Below are 20,909 nucleotides of genomic sequence, written 5' to 3'. Positions count from 1 at the left end.
AGAGTGAGATTCAGATGCCTTTGCTGATTCAGATGCCTTTCATTTCTTTTTGTTATTTGATTGCTGAGGCTAGGACTTCTAGTACCATGTTGAACAGCAGTGGTGAGAGTGGACATCCCTGCTGTGTTCCTTTTTTTTTTTTTTAAAGATTATTTGGTTATTTATTCATGAGAGACACACATGCACAGAGAGAGGCAGAGACACAGGCAGAGGGAGAAGCAGGCTCCATGCAGGGAGCCCAACATGGGACTCCAGGATCACGCCCTGGGCTGAAGGCAGTGCTAAACCAAGCCACCTGGGCTGCCCCCTGCTGTGTTCTGACCTTAGGGGAAAAGCTCTCAGTTTTTCCCTATTAAGAGTGATATTCACTGTCAGGGGATCCCTGGGTGGCGCAGCGTTTTAGCGCCTGCCTTTGGCCCAGGGCGCGATCCTGGAGTCCCGAGTCGAGTCCCGCATTGGGCTCCTGGCATGAAGCCTGCTTCTCCCTCCTCCTGTGTCTCTGCCTCTCTCTCTCTCTCTCTCTCATAAATAATAATAAAAAAAAGAACGATATTCACTGTGGGCTTTTCATATATGGCTATATGGCTTTTATGATATTGAGGTATGTTCCCTCTAACCCTATACTGTGAAGAGTTTTCATCAAGAAAGCATATTGTACTTTGTCAGATGCTTTTTCTGCATCTATTGAGAGGATCATATGGTTTTTGTCCTTTCTTTTATTAATGTAGTGTATCCCGTTGATTGATTTGTGGATGTTGAATCACTCTTGCAGCCCAGGAATAAATCCCACTTGGTTGTGATGAATAATCTTTTTAATGTACTGTTGGATCTTATTGGCTAGTATCTTGGTGAGAATTTTTATATCCATGTTCGTCAGGGATATTGCTCTGTTATTCTCCTTTTTGGTGGTGCCTTTGTTTGATTTGGGGTCCAGGTAATGCTGGCCTCATAGAGTTTGGAAGTTTTCCTTCCATTTCTATGTTTTGAAATAGCTTCAGAAGAATAGGTATTAATTCTTCTTTAAATGTTTGGTAGAATTCCCCTGGGAAGCCCTCTCATCCTGGACTCCTGTTTGTTGGGAGATTTTTGATGACTGCTTCAATTTCCTTGCTGGTTATGGATCTGTTTAGGTTTTCTATTTTTTCCTGTTTCAGTTGTGATAGTTTATACATCTCTAGGAATGCATCCATTTCTTCTATATTGCCTAATTTTATGGCATATAGTTGCTCATAATATGTTCTTACAATGATTTGTATTTCTTTGGTGTTGGTTGTGATCTCTCCTCTTTCATTCATGATTTTATTTGGACCCTGTCTCTTTTCTTTTTGAAAGTCTAGCCAGGGTTTATAAATCTTATTAATTCTTTCAAAGAACCAGCTCTTAGTTTTGCTGATATGTTGTATTGTTCTTTTGGTTTCCATTTCATTGACTTGTGTTCTAATTTTTATTATTTCTCTTCTGCTGGGTTTATGCTTTATTATCTCTTCTTTCTCCAGGTCCTTTAAGTGTAAGGTTAGGTTGTGTATTTGAGACCTTCTTGTTTCTTGAGAAAGGTTTGTATTGCTATATACTCCCCTCTAAGGACTGCGTTTGATGCATCCCAAAGGTTTTGAATAGTTGTGTTTTCATTTTCATTTGTTTCCATGAATTTTAAAAAATTCTTCTTTAATTTCCTGGTTGACCCATTCATTCTTTAGTAGGATGCTCTTTAGCTTCCATGTATTTGAGTTTTTTCCAGATTTCCTTTTGTGATCAAGTTCCAGTTTCAAAGCATTGTGACCTGAAAATAGGTAGGGAATGATCTGTCTTTTGGTACTGGTTGAGACCTGGTTTGTGACCCAGTATGATCTATTCTGAAGAATATTCCATGTGCACTTGAGAAGAAGGTTTATTCCATTGTTCCAGGATGGAATACTTGAATATATCTGTGAAGTCCATCTGGTCCAGTAGGTCTTTCAAAGCCTTTGTTTCCTTGTTGATCTTCTGCTTAGATGATCTGACCATTACTGTGTGTGGGGTGTTAAAGTCGCCTACTATTATTGTATTATTATTGATGCGTTTCTTTAATTTTGGTGTTAATTGGCTTATATAATTGGCTGCTCCCATGTTAGGGGCATAAATATTTACAACTCTTAGATCATTTTGTTGGATAGACCCTTTAATTATGATATAGTGTCCTTTGTCATCCCTAATTACAGTCTTTGGTTTAAAATCTAATTTGTTGGATATAAAGGTTGCCACCCTTGTTTTCTTTTGATGTCCATTAGTATGATAAATGGTTTTCCACTCCCTCACTTTCTATATGGAGGTGTCTTTGGGTCTAAAATGAGTCTCTTACAGACAGCATATCAATGGGTCTTGTTTATTATCCAGGCTGATACCCTGTGTCTTTTGATTGGGGCATTTAGCCTAGTTACATTCAGAGTAACTATCAAAAGATATGAATTTAGTGCCATGTATCACCTGTAAAGTCACTGTTCCTATATATTGTCTCTGTTCCTTTCTGGTCTATGTTACTTTTGGGTCCTCTCTTAAAGATTCCCTTTTTTTTTTTTTAATTTATTTTTTATTGGTGTTCAATTTACTAACATACAGAATAACCCCCAGTGCCCGTCACCCATTCACTCCCACCCCCCGCCCTCCTCCCCTTCTACCACCCCTAGTTCGTTTCCCAGAGTTAGCTTTTAATATTTGTTTGTTTTAGGGCTGGTTGGTTATCACAAATTCATTTAGTTTCTGTTTGTCTTGGAAGCTTTTTATCTCTCTTGTTTTTTTCAAAGGTCTTATTTATTTATTTGACAGAGAGACAGAGAGTGAGAGAGAATGAGAGAGAGAGAGAGAATGAGCATGAATAATGGGGAGGAGTAGAGGGAGAAGCAGCCTCCCTGGTGAGCAGGAAGCCCGAAGTGGGACTCCATTCCAGGACCCTGGTATTGCGACCTGAGCTGAAGGCAGATGCTCAATGGAGTGAGCCACCCAGGCACTCCTCTCCTATCTTTTTTTAAAAAGATTTATTTATTTATTTATTTATTTATTTATTTATTTATTTATTTATGAGTTTTAAAACAGTTTTATGATTTGCTTTGGGTTTTATAGTATAAAACTTTATCAGTCTACCTTCAAGTGATGTTATACCACTTCTAGTATAGTGTAAGAACCTTACTTTTTATATGATACAATCATTTTTTCCTTCCAGCTTTTGTGGTATCGTTTTCATATATTTTATTTCTGTATGTTATAAATCCCCAAATATGCTGTTATGTTTGCTTTAAATAGTTATCATTTATATTTTAAAATGTTCTAAAACATTTTATTTATTTGAGAGTGCACAAGTGGCAGGGGAATTGGGGGTTGGAGAGGCAGAGGGAGAGGAAGAAGGATAAGTAGAGTCTATACTGAGTGTGCCAGTTTGCATTCTCATCAGCAGTGCACAAAGGTTCGTTTTTTTCCACATTCTCATCAACACCTGTTTCTTGTATTGTTGATTTTAGCCATTCTGACAGGTGTGAGGTGATATCTCATTGTAGTTTTGATTTGTATATCCCTGATGATGAGTGATGTTGAACATCTTTTCATGTTTGTTGTCCATCTGATACCTTTTTGGAGAAAGGTCTGTTCGTGTCTAATGCTCATTTTTAATTGTATTATTTGGTTTTTGGGTGTTGAGTTATAGCAGTTCTTTATATATTTTAGATATTAACCCTTTATCGTATGTCATATTTGCCAATATCTTCTTCCATTCCATAGGTTGTCTTTTAGTTTTGTTGGCTGTGCAGAAGCCTTTTATTTGATGTAGTCCCAATGGTTTATTTTTGTTTTTGTTTCCCTTGCCTTGGGAGACATATATAGAAAAAAGTTGCTAAGGCCAACGTCAAAGAAGTTACTGCCTGTATTCTTTGCCAGAATTTTAATGGTTTCAGGTTTCATATCCATTTTGAATTTATTTTTGTGAGTGGTATAAGAAAGTAGTCCAGTTCCATTCTTTTGCATATTTTGTCCAGTTTTCCCAACACCATTTGCTGAAGAGACTCTTTTTCTCACTGAATATTCTTTCCTGCTTTGTCAAAGGTTATTTGACCATATAGTTGTGGGTTCCATTCTGGGTTTTATATTCTCTTCTATTGATCTGTGTGTCTACTTTTATGCCAGGAGCACACTGTTTTGATTACTACAGCTTTGTAATGTAACTTGAACAATGGAATTATGATGCCTCTGGTTTTACTTTTTCAAGATTGCTTTGGCTCTTTGGGATCTTTTATGGTTCTATACAAATTTTAGAATTGTTTGTTCTAGTTCTCTGAAAAATGCTGTTGCTATTTTGATAGAGATTGCATTAAATATGTAGATTGCTTTGGGTAGTATAGACATTTTAACAATATTTGTTCTTCAATCCATGAGCATGCAATGTCTTTCCATTTCTTCTGTCTTCAATTTCTTTCAACAGGTCTTCACCTTTTTGGTTAGATTTATTCCTAGGTATCTTATTATTTTTGGTACAGTTGTATATGGGATTGTTTTCTTAATTTCTCTTTCTGCTGCTTCATTATTGGTGTATAGAAATGCAACAGATTTCTGTAGATCCTACAACATTACTGAATTTATTAGTTTTAGCAGTTTTTTGGTGGAGTCTTTTGGGTTTTCTATATATAGCATGTCACCTACAATAATGAATATTTTACTTCTTCCTTACCAATTTGGATGCCTCTTATTTAGTGGACATCGTTGTCTTGTTCTTGACCTTTGGGGAAAAGCTCTCACTTTTTCTGATTGGGCATGATATTAGCTGTAGGGTTTTCCATATTTGGCTTTTATTATGTTGAGATATATTCCCCTTAAACCTATTTTGTTGAGAGTTTTTATCATGAATGGATGCTCTTTGTCAAATGCCTTTTCTGCATCTATTGAAATGATCATATAGTTCTTATCCTTTCTCTTATTGATGTGATGTATCATGTTGATTGATTTGTGACTATTGAACCACCCTTGCAAACCAGGAATAAATCCAACTTGATCATGGTGAATGATTTTTTAAAATGTATTATTGTATTCAGTTTGCTAGTATTTTATTGAGGATTTTTGCACCTGTGTTCATCAGATATATTGGCTTGCAGTTCTCTTTTTTTGTGATGTATTTTTATCTGGTTTTGGTATCAGGGTCATGCTGGTCTCATAGAATGAATTTGGAAGTTTTCCTTCCTTTTATATTTTTTGGAATAATTTGAGAATTATAGGTATTAACTCATCTTTACATGTTTGGTAGAATTTGCCTGTGAAACTATCTGGTCCTGGACTTTTGTTTTTTGGGGAGTTTTTGGATTGCTGATTTCTTTGCTGATTACCAGTCTATTCAAATTACTTATTTCTTCCTGTTCAGTTTTGGTAATTTATATATTTATGGGAATTTATCCATTTCTTCTAGGTTGGCCAATTTGTTGGCACATAGTTTTTCATAATATTCTCATAATTTTTATTTCTGTGGCTTTGGTTGTTATTTATCCTCTCTCATTTTTGATATTATTTGAATCCTTTCTCTTTTTTGCCTGACAGGTCTGGCTGGAAGTTTCTCAATTTTATTGATATTTTACAAAGAACTAGCTCCTGGTTTCATTGATCTATTCTATTGTTTGTTTTAGTTTCTATATCATTTATTTCTGCTCCAGTCTTTATTATTTCTTTCCTTCTGTTCATTTTAGATTCTGTTTGTTGTTCTTTTTATAGCTCCTTTAGATGTAAAGTTAGGTTGTTTGAGATTTTTCTTCTTTTTTATTTTTTTGAGATTTTTCTTCTTGAGGTAGGCCTGTGTTGCTGTAAATTTTCCTCTTATGACCATCTTTGCTGCATTCCAAAGTTTTGGGACCATTGTATTATCATTTTCATTTGCTTCCATGTACTTTTTATTTCTTCTTTTATTTCTTGGTTTACCCATTCATTGTTAAGTAGCAGGTTATTTAACCTCCATGTATTTGTGATCTTTCCAGACTTTTTCTTGTGGTTGACTTCTAATTTTATAGGCTTGTGGTATTAGAAGATTCATGGTATGTCTTTAATCTTCTTGAATTTGTTGAGGCTTGTTTTGTGGGCTAAAATGTAACTTCTTTTGGAGAACGTTCCATGTGTACTTGAATGTATATTCTGCTGTTTTAGTATGGAATATTACGAATATATCTGTTAAATCCATCTGGTCCAGTGCATCATTCAAAGCCATTGTTTCCTTGTTGATTTTTGATTAAATAATCTTTCCATTGATACAAGTGGGGTGTTAAGGTTCCCTACTGTTACTGAATTATTATCAATTAATTCTTTTATTTTTGTTATTGTTACTATGTTACTGTTTTATGTATTTGAATGCTCCTATGTTGGGTGCATAAATATTTACAATTGTTGTATCTTCTTGCTGGACTGTCCCCTTTATTGTATATAGGGTCCTTTTTGTCTCTTGTTACAGTCTTTGTTTTAAAGTCTAATTTGTGCAATATAAGTATTTTTACTCTGACCTTCTTTTGACATCCATTTGCATGATAGCTGTTTCTCTGTTCCATCACTTCCAATCCGCAGGTGTCTTTCAGTCTGAAATGAGTCTCTTGTAGGTAACATAGATGGATCTTGTTGTTTTTTTTTATTCATTCTGTCACCTTATATCTTTTGATTGGAGAATTTACTCCATTTACAATCAAAGTAATTATTGATAGGTATGTATTTATTGTCATTTTATTATTTGTTGTGATGTTGTATCTAATGACTTTCTTTGATCCTTGTCTTTCTTTCATGTTTTGCAGAATTGTTTAGTGATATGTTTATATTTCTTTCTCTTTATTCTTTGCATATTTAATTAGTGGTTTTTGATATATGGTTAACATTAGGTTTGTATATAACCTCTTCTGTGATGCTTGGATTTTTAAGGAAAAGATCAGTATATCCATGTACATCTCCAAAGTATTTAGATTCTTGTAATTACTTTAAAAATCCTCTTTGCATATATTTCGTCTATAAGTATTATTATAGTTATTCACTGTGGAGAATGTAGAGGTCCTTATAACAGTCTTGAAAAATGAATGTGCCATAATTTCAGTACTCTGTCTTATATGACCAAGTGCTCATTTAACTCTATTTAGAGAGCATTAAAAAATTGTAGGCAAGAACTTCTGCTGAATTTTTAAATAGTATTTAGTAAACAATGACAAATATTGATATAAATGTATTATAAAAATCTTTATGTCTAAGAAAAATAATATTAAACAACTAGAATGAAAAAATTGGTAGCTAACATTTCAGGAGATGGATCTATTGCATTGATAATTAGCATAATATTTGAATTGCAGAAAACTCTTCAATTTAATGAGTACAGTTCTTTTTCACTTAAGTGTCCTATAAAAACCTAAAGGTTTTCAAGCCAAATGAATTTTGTTTAGAATTCTATTAAGAAAATACTTCTCAGAGCATAAAGTTTGGATTATATATCTTTATAAAGGCAGATTGTTTTTAAAGTTGACTCTTTAAAAAATTAACTCTTGAAGACTATTACTAGATTTTAACTTTGCTGATGAATTGGAAACTTTCAATCAAGAATATTACAAGTGGGCTTTTTATATCTTTCATTGTCATGAACCTTCTGAAAGGTACATACTTGCTAAGTTGCGTCTCAGAACCTTGTATGTCCACAAGAAAGATATTCTGTAAGTGAGACCAAAAGGTTATCTTAACATAGGTAAACTTTCATTAGTGTAATAGCTCAGTGTTAATTTTATAACATTGTGTTCTTCGATATTCACTTTGGTATTTTTCCCAATAAGTTTTAAAAGAACTTACTGTGATATAATTGATATACAATAAATGACATGTATTTAAAGAGTACAATTTACAAAATATTGGCATGTGTATACATCTGTGAAGTCCCCACCACAATCAATATAATGAACATTTCCATCACACTCAAAGCTTTCCTCTTTCCCTGTTTCATCTCTCCCAGTCAGTGTTGTCCTGCTGGCCCCTTCTGTAGGCAACCATTATTAATTTGCTTTCTGGTAGTATAGCTTTAGCTTGCTTTTTCTAGAGTTTTATATAAGTGGAATCACATAGTATGTACCTTTTTTTTTTCTTCTTTTGGTCTGGCCTCTCACTCTGCATAATTATTTTGAGATTCATCTATTTTGTTATGTGTTTGGTTTCTACTTTTTATTGCTAAGTAGTATTTCATTGTACAGAAATGCTACAGTTTGCTTATCCACTCACCTAATTATGGACATTTGGATTGTTTCCAATTTTTGGCTATTATAAATAAAGCTGCTGTAAACTTTGAGTGTATTTAAAGTATTTTAGTTTTTGGGACATCTAGCTGGCCCAGTCAGTGGACCATGTGACTATTATCTTGGGGTCATGAATTCAAGTCCCACATTGGGTGTGGAACCTATTTAAAAAAATCAATAAAATAAAATTATTTTATTTTCAAATTCTACCACTTACTGATATTCATGGCTGTCAGCTCTTATCATACAGCAGTGTTTTTATGCACTTTCCCCAGCAACTTGATGATTAGGGAAGATTATGAAAATACCTAACTTAATCCATTTCCTGCATTTTACCCATTTTATTCATTTGAGGTATTGATTATAGGAAAGGAAAGATCTCATTTTGAATTTGAAAGTTCTGACAGCCTGGCCAGCATTATCTTACTTTTATAATATCCCTAAATAAGAATATTAAATGTAACTGAATTAAAGCCTCTAGTTCTTAATTAACCAAAGAGCTTTGCAGTTAACATTCGACACTGCAATGATGTTATGATGAATATTTTTCTAAAGAGAATAAATTTTCCTAATAACCATATTTTATTTCCATAAGTAAATGTAACAGTTGAAGACTATCTCAGTTATCTAATTTCCTCTAAACAAGGAAATAGGGGCAGCCCGGGTGGCTCAGCGGTTTAGTGCCCACTTTCAGCCCAGGGCCTGATCCCGGAGACCCGGGATCGAGTCCCACGTCAGGCTCCTTGCATGGAGCCTGCTTCTCTGCCTGTGCCTCTGCTTCTCTCTCTCTGTCCCTCATGAGTAAATAAATAAAATCTTAAAAAAACAAACAAACAAAATAAAGGAAATAGGACAGCCCGAGTGGCTCAGTGGTTTAGCGCCGCCTTCAGCCGGGGTCCTGATCCTGGGTACCCGGGATCAAGTACCACGTCGGGCTTCCTGCGTGGAGCTTGCTTCTCCCTCTGCCTGTGTCTCTGCCTCTCTCTCTGTCTCTGTCTCTTGTGAATAAATAAATAAAATCTTTAAAAATAATAAACAAAGAAATATAGAAAGCATCCTATAAAGCATATTTAAAAGAAAATTGAGACGCATAATGTAATTCATGGATTTTATTATTGAGAAAACTTTTTTACTGCTCCCATTTTATACTTTTTTTAAAAAAAAATCTCATTTCTTTAGGTTTTGGTTTTAAAGAAATGCTTTGTATGAAATAAAATTTCAATCTCTTGAATAAAATTCCAGATCTTTTTTTTAGAAAAAAGGAAGAATATAGAAAATATGCAAAACTTTAAATTTGTTATCCCTTTTCACTTATTTACTCTTGACAGCATTTGTTCATGTGTGTGGATATGTGTCTGAACACACATACACTGTGACACATGTATATATAAAAAACACCATTCTAAGGCAAAAAAAACTAGCTGTTTATTACTTATAACTGCATTAAATTTACAGTCCTTTGAGAATGGATTTTTGATTTTTAGATAATGTCTTTTAAAGTGGCCTTAGTGTCATTTATCTTAATGTTAAATGCATAGCCTTGATATAAACATGCTTAGTTTTGTTTTTTGATGTGTTTTATTAAAAGGCTAATCTTGTTACATACTTTTAATTCTGTACTGAGAATTTTTAGTATAGGTTGAGATAAAGGGCAATATAATTCCTTTCCCAGTAAGATTCTATGTGTTGGAATATTCAATACTTTTAAAAATATCTTATGTTGAGTCATTAACTTTAGGATTATTTGTGATATCTTCCAAATTCTTTTATTGCTTTTTAGTATAGTTTAAAGCTAATTTGATTGAATGTCTTTTGATTTTCTTTCTGTAATTGTCAGTTCTTCCTCTTATTAAGAAAATAATGAATTTTGTGTAGTGCAAGAATAGAAATCAATTTTGGCTATTTTTCTTTTGTGTGTTTACCTTTTTTACAAATAGAAAGCTTCATTTTCCAGGCTAAGATATGAGCTAACATTGGATTTAGGCTAAGTAAAAAGCTAATAGCAGTTTTGTTTTTTTTTTTCCAGATCTCTATAAAAATGGACTCCAAAGAGCTAACTTCGTACCATTCATTGCTGTCCTAAAGGTAAGGAAAATCACTTACTTGTGTTCACTGATTAATGTCGTATTGATTGATAATTAAGGGCTTTTATAGGATTGCTAAGGGCTTGCATTCAAGCAAAATTCATTTTGATGTTAGACAGTTACAGTCAAAGACAGTAAAGGAGAAAAGAATTTTTTTATATAGTATTCATCAATGTGTACACAGGAGAAATTACAAAATATAGTCTAAATTATTGTCTAACTGAAACATTTGATAGTTTGCATTTATAAATTTTAATTTGAGGTTTGCTCATAAATATTATAGTGGAATGTTTAACCTTATACATTGATTTCTGAAAAAATATTTAATGTTCTCTGTTTCTTTTAGGTTAATGGTCTTTAACATGTTTTCTCTGCTATTAAAGTTGCTATTCCAGAGTAGCATTATTACAAAAATATTCTAATATATTTAAATGTGATTGCCATCAAGTTATCATGAAATTATGTCAAGTTGAGGCACATAGTTTAAATATTTGTGTGTATCATCACTGCATAGTTTGAAATAGTCTTCATTACAATCTGATTAAGAATAAAGTAGTCTCCTTTTCACTGTTAATTTAAATAATTTTTTACACAGTTATTCAATAATTCTATATTCTACCAACATTTATTGAGAACCTACTATGTGCAAAGTGCTACATTAGGCATAATGGGTAGTGCAATCATGAATTTTCTGTTTCTTGCATACAAGTCATTTACAATCTAGTTGGGCATATAATACATACACAGATATCTATAACACAAAGCAAAGTGAAATATCAAAAAAGTACTAAAGAGAAGCATATGTGCCAAATATAATTCCCATAATTCTTAGTTACATAATTTTTCCCGGTCTAAAATAATATAACTGAAGAAGGGATAAAGTTGTATTATTTTTTAAAACCTAAAACCTCAAAAATTCGTATCAAGAATTAGAAATAATGGGGCACTTGGGTGGCTTGGTTGGATTGAACGTGGACTCTTGATTTTGGCTTAGATCATGGTCTCAGGATCCTGGGATCCAGCTCCTGCCAGCTCTGCACTCAGTGGGGAGTCGCTGGAGATTCTCTCCCTTGCCCTTTGCCCCTCCCCCCACTCATGCATGTATTCTCTCTCTTTCTCTAAAATAAATAAATACTTGAAAAAAGGAGAATATTTTTTCTTCAAATATTCTAAAGATAAAGTCAGACGATCTTTTTGAAGTTGTTGTTGATACTAAACTGTATTCCCTGTGCTATACTTAGAATTAAAACATCTATTTTCCTGACCAATTTTAAGTTCCCAGAGGTTTTTAATTTCTGTGAGATATTTATAGATATAAGGAAAAGTACTCTTTGAAGATTTATGCTCTTAGTAATTTTTTCCCCTTTATATAAATCAAGTTTTACATTTGGAGAGAAGGTAAATCTACAGTGTTTTCTCCATGCTGGAAATCCAAAGTGATTGGTATATGTAGATACCAAAATGTGAACAGGGAAGCTGAGAAAAATGAGTGATAAAAATAGTATCTTCAGGTAGCAGGAAATATATGAAATATGAAGAGTGAAGGCTCACATAATGAAACAAGTTTTTAGGGAACTTGGTAGGTATACTTTTTTTTAACCACAAACCTTATTTTTTGGCCAGTAATTTATCATACTTTATTAGCATTATTAATAAGCAACCAAATTAGCTAGATTTAATTTAAATTTTTTCCGTTTCTCACCCCTTTTTTTAGTGGGGGGAGAGAAGAAGGAAAACCAAAGAGATAAATAATCCAAATTTGAAATTGAACAAGAACTGATATAAATAATGTACAATTTGAAATTGAACATAAACTAAAATTCCTAGGGTACTAAATACTAGATTGGATGAGAAAATGTTTAAAATGTCTAATTTATTCAAAAGACTTTTCACATATAGCAAAACATCAACCCAATAAATATATGCTGTGGCTGGTTTCTCTGGGACTTTTTTGGTGGGCTTATGAAGTTTCCCTTGTAAGGAAAGGTTGTTTCTTATTCATTTAAATGACATTTTACCTATTCACATATGCTAGTGTTACTCTTGCATTTTGGCCCAGCTGAGGGAAATGTATAGCAGAAGTCAATCTTAAATAGAGAATCTTGGTTTAATAAAAAGAGATCATAAACCAGATAGAAATTTATTTGGGGAAAAAGTACAGTATAAAATCCATTTTTTCCTTTATGTTCTCCTCTATAAACTAAGTGATAACAAGTCTGTATTTCATTACAAGCATTTGTGATTTATTGCTTGGAGTATTGCAAAAAAAAAAAAAAAGGCCCAGAGCTTATGTAAGCTGTTAGTGAACAATATTTTTATAAGATAGTAGGAATGGTGAGGAGGACTAATGCACTATTAAAAAAACAAAGTGTGGTATACAATGAATTATTGTTCTGCCGTATAAAAGGAATGAAATTCTGACATATGCTACATTATGGATGAACTTTGGAAACATACTAAGGAAGAGAAGCCAGAAACAAAATGACAAACGTTATACGATTCCACTTATATGATGTACCTGGAAAAGGCATAGGCAGAAAAACAGAAAGTAAAATAGAGGTTACCTGGGGCTGAGAGCAGAGGGGAATGAGTGGTTATTGTTTCATGTGTAGAGTCTCTCTGTGGGATGATGAAAAAGTTCTGGAAATACACAGTAGTAATGGTTGTACAACATTGTCAATGTACTTAATGGCATTGAATTGCACACTTAAAAGGGTTAAAATAATAAGTTTTATGTTGTGTATGTTTTACCACAATTCATTACAAAAATAGAAAAGTCACAGTACTGGAAAGGATACAGAAAATGTTCAGATATATTTCCTTTAGAAAGCCTTCCTAGAGTGACCCCTTCAAAAAAGCAAAGCCAAACAAAACAGAACAAAAAACCCTTACACATAATTTCCACTGCCTTTTAAGTAAGGGAGGTGCCTGTTTTGCCCTTCCTTGCACTTTCTTTGAGTTTATTTTGCTGGACTTTTTCTTATTTACTGAGATTAATTTTTTAAACTCATTTCAACCTTCATCGCTAAATGCATTTAAGGACATTTATTTTCCTCTAAATAGCTACATACATTAAGTTTTGATATTTAGTATTTTCGCTATTAAGTTTAAAGTATTTTCTAATTTCTATTTTGATTTCTTCTTTAACCTTTGAACCACCCAGAAGTATGTTTCTTAATTTCCAAACAAACATATGACATTTTCTAGTTTTACTTTTTGTTATTATTTTCTTAACAAATGCTTGATTGCATAGTCATCTGAGGATATGCTTTGTGCAACTTAAATCCTTTAAAATTTATTGAAACTTGCTTTATGGCTTTATATGTGGACAATTTTTATAAAAATATTCTGTGTTCTTTTAAAAAATATTAAAACATTTTTACTTTTTAATTTAATCTCTTCATTCCATGTGGGGCTCAAATTCATGACCCTGAGATCAAGAGTCACATGTTCTTTTGACTGAGCCAGTCAGTCCCCCCATATTCTCTATAGTCCTAAAAATAATGAGTTCTCCACTAGAGTTTTGTATGACAGTATATATAACATAATATACCCATTAGATTAGAATTTTTAATTATGCTGTTCTAAGTTTTATTATTTTTTTCCCATCAATTACTATGAAGCTAATGGAAAACATCACTCACTATTATTGTGAATTTGTCTTATTTTTCTGATAATTCTGTCATTGACCTTACATATTTGGAAGCTATGTCATAAGTTACATGCAGATTTAAAATTGTTAAATATTGCTTATAAATAGAACTTCCATAATGAAATTTTTAGCTAAGTAGTAATATAAGCTCCTTTGTTTCAAGAGTAGTCATAATTACCTGTTGAAGCATTTTTTTCATGTCTGCTTTTTTTTTTTTTTTAAGTTTTATTTATTTAAGTAATCTCTACAATCCAACATGGGGCTTGAACTCACAACCCCGAGATCAAGAGTCTCATGCTCTTTGAGCCAGCCAAGCGCCCCTCAAGTCTGCTTTAAATTGGACAGATATAGGGTAATTTTATAAGATGATTCTAACATCTCTATCATCTTGATGTTGGCATCTACTGTGAGATCTTTCTGGTTTTTTGTGTAAATGAATTTCATTGGACTCTTGGACATATTCCTAATCTGTCATGAGACTTTGGATCTTATTTTTTAATCATTTTTTTATTGTGGTAAAGTACATATAACATAAAATTTACCATTTTAACCATTTTTAAGTGTACAATTCAGTAGCATTACATACATACACATTGTTGGGCAACAATGAACTTTTTCATCTTCACCAAACTGAAATTCTTTATTCATTAAATAATAGTTCCCATTCTTCTCTTCTCCCAACTTCTGGTAATCACCATTCTACTTTCTATGTGAATTTGCTACTTTTAGATAGCTTATATAAGTAGAATCATATAATATTTGTCCTTTTGTTTCTGGCTTTTTTCATTTAGCATAATGTCTTCAAGGTTCATCCATGCTGTAGCATGTGTCAGATTCCATCCCTTTTTAAGGAGTAAGACTCCATTTTATGTATATACCATAAATTGTTTATTCATTCATCTGTTGATGGACATTGGGTTGATTCTACCTTTTGGCTATTGTGAAGAATGCTGCTCTGAACACTTGTATACAAATACTAGTTTGAGTCATTTTAATTCTTCTGTGTATATACCCAGGAATAGAATTTCTAGGTCCTATATAAATCTATATTGAAGTTTTTGAGGAACTGCCATACTGTTTTCCTTAACAGCTGCACCATTTTCTATTCCCACTAGCAATGCACAAGGTTTTCAGTTTCTTTACATCCTTGCAACACTTGTCATCATCGGTTTTTGTTTTTTATTTTATTTCATTTTTTTTTATAATAGCCACCCTAACCCATGTAAAGTGGTAAATCATTGTAGTTTTGATTAATATTTCTCAGGTAATTAGTGATGTGTAGCATCTTTTCATGTGCATATTGGCCATTTATTTGTCATCTTTAGTTTATTTGTTTATTTTTTTAAGATTTATTTGAGAGAGAGAGAGCACACACACACATGAGTGGGGGGGGCAAAGGGAGAGGGAGAGAGAATCTCAAGCAGACTCCACATTGAGTGCGGAGCCCAATGTGTGGCTGGATCCCATGACTGAGATCATGACCTGAGCCAAAATCCAGAGTTAGTCACTCTGTTGACAGTGCCACCCAGGCACTCCTGTTTGTCATCTTTCAACTTTAGTTTTAGATGGCTTTTTTGGACACTATTCTGACAGGATAGGCACTGTCTCATTACTGCCAGATATAGGTAGAAGTCCAGGTTCTTTATTCAGCATCTATTGAACAGATGCTTCTTCTTTCTGTTGGTGGAGAGGTTCCATTGATGTCATCAGGGAGTGAAGGGGTGCTCATTCTTAACTGGCAGGGATGATAGTTTCAACCCCTTACTCGGCCTTCTCTGACATCACTGGCAGGAGGTTCAGAGTACCTCATAACAGCCTTGTGAGAACGCACTTCTAGATTCCTCTCTTGGCTGGAATGGGTGGAGGTCACACCATGGTTTGTTTGTCCCTGCAATATTTGCTTCAGTGAAAGTTATTGTCAAAAAGTTTTCTCTTTTGTTACACTGCTGTTTTCCTAGCCCTTTGGCCAAAGAGAGCAGACTTTTGTTGGGTCCTCATTGTCTGTATCCATTGGCATTTCTGGGATGCTGGCTTTTTCAACTCCAAGTCTGAAAATTCAGAATTGAAAAGAAAAGCAGAGAACTCACCACTCTTTTGTTTGTCAGGTCTTGAGATCCCTAGCTGTTCTTTCTTCTTTTCACTTTTTAGCATATTCTTATATTTATTTTATATATAATCTCCAGGATTTTAAGTTGTACTTAGCAGGAGGGATAGGGAAAGGATATCTACTTTATCTTCCTAGAAGTAGAAGTCAGTTTATTAAATGTCCTTGTCTGCTACTTCCATCATTTCTGGTTTGTTTTTGTGGTCTGATTTTCCCACCCCTGGTTTTGAGTCTTCCTACTTCTCAGGAAGTTTAATAATTTGTGATTGGATGCTGGACATTGTGGTGATTATATTGAGTGTTACTTCCTTTAAGGCTGTTGAATTTTATTTTAACAAGTGGTTAAGTTTCTTGCAGATCAGCTTTATCCTTTTGAGACTTATTTTTAAGCTTCAATAGTGTGTCTCAAGTAGCTTTTATTTTAGCCTTTCTTCTACACGTAACCCTTCTAGGGTCTCTACTGAATCCCCTTAGTGTCACTGACATCTCTTTACTCATATAGAGAATGTTCAGAATGCTCATATCTCCTGGCTTTGTGTGGATTATTCTTTCCCCATTCTTGTGAAGTTTCACCTTATGCACGTTCAATTTAATATTCAGCCAGAAATTACAGACATTCCCTATATAGATATCTAGAGCTCTTTCTCTGCATACTTTCTCTTTTACTGAACTCTGCCATGCAAAGCCCAACTGCCTCAACTTCCCTAAATTCTGGTCACTGTCTCCTCAACTCATTTAGACTGCTGTACTGCAGTTGTACATGTTTTGTCCAGTGTTTTAATGTGTAATGGCAGGAAGGCAAATTGAGTTCTAAATACTCTGACTTGGCCAAAAGTATAAGTCTCTTTCTTATTTTTTTTGGAAGTATAATTAACATACATTTTTAAAATTGAAGTATAATTAACATATTAGCCTCAGGTGTACAACATATTGATTCAACAATTCTGTACATTATTCCGTGTCACCACAATGAGTATAGTCCCCATCTGTAACCAAACAACATTATTACAATATTATTGACTATGTTCCCTATGCTGTACTTCTCATCTTCATGACTTACTTATTTCATACCTGGAAACTTATACCTCTTCATCCTCTCTTTTTTTTTTTTTTTTTGGATTTTATTTATTTGTTTGACAGAGAGAGAGTGTGCACACACAAGCAGGGGGAGTGGCAGGGAAAGGGAGAAGCAGGCTCCCCATGGAGCAAGGATCCAGATGCAGGACTTGATCTTGGCACCCTGGGATCATGACCTGAGCTGAAGGCAGATTCTTAACCGACTGAGCCACCCAGGCACACCTTCTTAATCCTCTTTAATGTATTTCACCCATCCCTCCACCTGTCAGCAACCATCAGTTTGTTCTCAGTATTTAAGAATTTGTTGTTCTGTTTCTTTTATTCTATTTGTTTTTTAAGATTCCACATAAAAGTGAGATTATATGGTATTTGTGTTTCTCTGACTTCTCTTAGCATAATATCCTTGAGGTCCATCCATATTGTTGTAAAAAGCAAGATCTCATTCTTTTTTATGGCCAAATAATATTCCATTGTGTAATATACCATATCTTCTTTATCCATCCATTTATTAAGGGACACTTGGGTTGCTTCCATATCTTGGCTGTTGTAAATAATGCTGCAGTGAATATAGGGCTACATATGTCTTTTTGAATGAGTGTTTTTGTTCTCCTTGGGTAAATACCCAGTAGTGGAATTACTAAATAGTAGTATGCTATTTCTATTTTTAGTTTTTTGAGGAACCTCCATACTGTTTTCCACAGTGGCTATACCAATTTACATTCCCACAGCAGTGCATCAGGATTCATGTTCTTCACATCCTTGCCAATATGTGTTCATTTGCTTGTTTGCTCTTTCTTTCTCTCCCTACTTCCCTCCCTCCATCCTTCCTTTTCTCTCTTTCCTTTGGTACGCTCTATGCTCAATGTGGGGCTTGACTTCACAATCTCAAGATTTACATTTTTTGATGATTAGTGTTGTTGAACACCTTTTCATGTGTCTCTTGGCTATCTGTATGTCTTCTTTGGAAAAATCTCTATTCAGGTTCTCTTCCCATCTTTTAATTTGATTGCTCGGGGCTTTTTTTGGTGTTGAATTATGTAAGTTTTTTATGTATTTTGGATAATAATCCCTTATTGGATATATCATTTGTAAATATCTTCTCCTATTCAGTAGGTTGCCTTTTAGTTTTGTTAATAGTTTGCATTATCTTGGCTTTTAATTGTAAAGAAGAAGAAGACAGGATATTTTGTAATTTAGGAACTCTGAGCTATATATTTTCATAGATACTTAAAAATAGGGTAACTATTTTAAAAAAGCAATGATGGGAACATCTTTTCTATATTTAGATGAATCTTTAAATGGTGGTACAATCACATGAGGGGATATAGAATACTTACTTGGAATAATATTTTCCAAAAAGCTTTTGATAATTATAGTATAATAATGCTCATAGAAAATGTGAGTGAAAAAAATATGATGTAAGAGTATATCTATTACTCTCTTAACTCTGGAGGTAATATACATGCATAGGAAAATACTGGTAATAAGTACTCCAAAATGTAACCAGAACTTAATTCTGGATAATAAGATTATAGATGATTTACATTTTCTCTGTTAGACTTTTTTTTTCTTTTTTTTTAATTTATTTTTTATTGGTGTTCAATTTACTAACATACAGAATAACCCCCAGTGCCCGTCACCCATTAACTCCCACCCCCCGCCCTCCTCCCCTTCTACCACCCCTAGTTTGTTTCCCAGAGTTAGCAGTCTTTACGTTCTGTCTCCCTTTCTGATATTTCCCACACATTTCTTCTCCCTTCCCTTATATTCCCTTTCACTATTATTTATATTCCCCAAATGAATGAGAACATATAATGTTTGTCCTTCTCTGATTGACTTACTTCACTCAGCATAATATCCTCCAGTTCCATCCACGTTGAAGCAAATGGTGGGTATTTGTCATTTCTAATAGCTGAGTAATATTCTATTGTATACATAAACCACATCTTCTTTTTTTTAATTTTTATTTATTTATGATAGTCCCAGAGAGAGAGAGAGAGAGAGAGAGAGAGAGAGGCAGAGACACAGGCAGAGGGAGAAGCAGGCTCCATGCACCGGGAGCCCGACGTGGGATTCGATACCGGGTCTCCGGGATCGCGCCCTGGGCCAAAGGCAGGCGCCAAACCGCTGCGCCACCCAGGGATCCCCACATCTTTTTTATCCACTCATCTTTCGATGGACACCGAGGCTCCTTCCACAGTTTGGCTATTGTGGCCATTGCTGCTATAAACATCGGGGTGCAGGTGTTCCGGCGTTTCATTGCATTTGTATCTTTGGGGTAAATCCCCAACAGTGCAATTGCTGGGTCGTAGGGCAGGTTCTGTTAGACTTTTCTAAGGTTTCTAACATTAGATGTTTCTGGAATGATCTTGTGTTATTTTTTATAATAAAACCTATTTTTTTTAAGTGGGTAAATTTTTGTCTATCCTTCTTAGGAAGTCAGCAGACATGGATAGGACTACTCACATTCAAAGTTGAGAATTTAGCAAAAAGCAAAATGGAATGAACATAGGTCCTGTGTACAGAGGCTGTTATGAAGAGTGGAATGGCGGGCATAGGAAGGAGGCAGCAGGAACAGATAGGAGAGGTAGATACGCACCAACAATAAAAGCACATGAGGGGTACACTCTGGAAGAACTACCCCAAGAAATGGGAGACTTTTTCAGATAAGATTTTTCTGTATTTTAAGAGATTAAAGATATTAGGAGCCCAATAAAATAATAGAGCAGAGATGAAATAACTAAGATTAGATGGAAAGTGAGGTGGCAAAGGTAAGAAAAGAGAGTGAAGGGAAACCCATTAAAAAAGTGAAGAGCATCTTAGGAAAAGCAAGGTAAAGAATAAAAAGTGCTAAAAATGAAATTAATGATACAGACCTGACTTAAGAAAAAAAATCACACAAAATGGAGCTAGAAGAGTTAGAGAGAGAAAACTATTGTAGTGAAAATGCTAGATATGGAAAGCAGATAACAGAGATCAAACATTCACATATTTCGTATTTCTAAAAGAGAAAAATAGAACAGAGGAATAATACATTTTTCTGGTGTATAGCTGAACTTCAAGGATAAAGAATCCTATAGTTAAATAGAAGAAAAATCAGTGGGAAAAAAAAATAAAGGTGGATAGAGACTTGTTTGCTACAAGTAGATAATAGAATAGAATAGTTTCTACTTTGCTAAAAAAAAAAAAATAGATGTGCCCTTTTGTTAGCTAAGCTATCATGAAAATCTAAGCCTGCAGATACATATTTTTGGATATGTGGTGTTATAGGAATTGTAGAAATTGTGAAACTTCTTGAACAAACTACTTTAAGCCAAAATTAATAACTTGTAAATCGAAATATTATGGTAAGAAAACACTGGTGATCATTGAATCTGATTAAATATTATCTTATTCTGGTCTGTAAATCAGTAAAATTTTTGCATAATCAGGTGGGAATTTCTGTAATTGAATTAACTAAGGAATTCTAAAGAATATAGAAAAGAGGCCCCAACCCACACTAAGCAGTCTGAGTGGAGTAGATGGTATACATGTTAGGAGTATTTCCAAAGACCAAATGATGTTTATTTATTTTTTAAAAAGATTTTATTTATTTATTCATGAGAGACACAGAAAGAGAGAGGCAGAGACACAGGCAGAGGGAGAAGCAGGCTCCATGTAGGGAGGCCGATGTGGGACTCGAATCCAGGTCTCCAGGATCATGCCCTGGGCTAAAGGCAGTGCTAAATCACTGCACCACCACTGTTGCC

The 20,909-nt window shown here is 34.1% G+C and overlaps 1 protein-coding gene across 5 annotated transcripts in view; it reads left to right on the top strand.

Annotated features, from left to right (window-relative positions):
• AFG1L (AFG1 like ATPase) overlaps window positions 1-20,909 on the top strand; it is a 202,605-nt gene that overhangs the window by 98,626 nt on the left and 83,070 nt on the right. For all 5 annotated transcript variants that reach the window (XR_013382891.1, XR_013382892.1, XM_077902863.1 and 2 more), the window contains exon 7: window positions 10,270-10,328. Coding sequence is in view for 3 of the 5 variants with exons in the window: in XM_077902863.1 (XP_077758989.1) it covers window positions 10,270-10,328 (59 nt within the window). In the remaining 2 variants the exon portion in view is untranslated. The remainder of the gene's footprint in view (window positions 1-10,269; window positions 10,329-20,909) is intronic.

This window comes from Canis aureus, chromosome 7 (genome assembly GCF_053574225.1).
Source record: "Canis aureus isolate CA01 chromosome 7, VMU_Caureus_v.1.0, whole genome shotgun sequence".
In the NCBI taxonomy this organism is placed as follows: Eukaryota; Metazoa; Chordata; class Mammalia; order Carnivora; family Canidae; genus Canis; species Canis aureus.
This window is presented reverse-complemented; position numbering and strand designations above follow the sequence as displayed.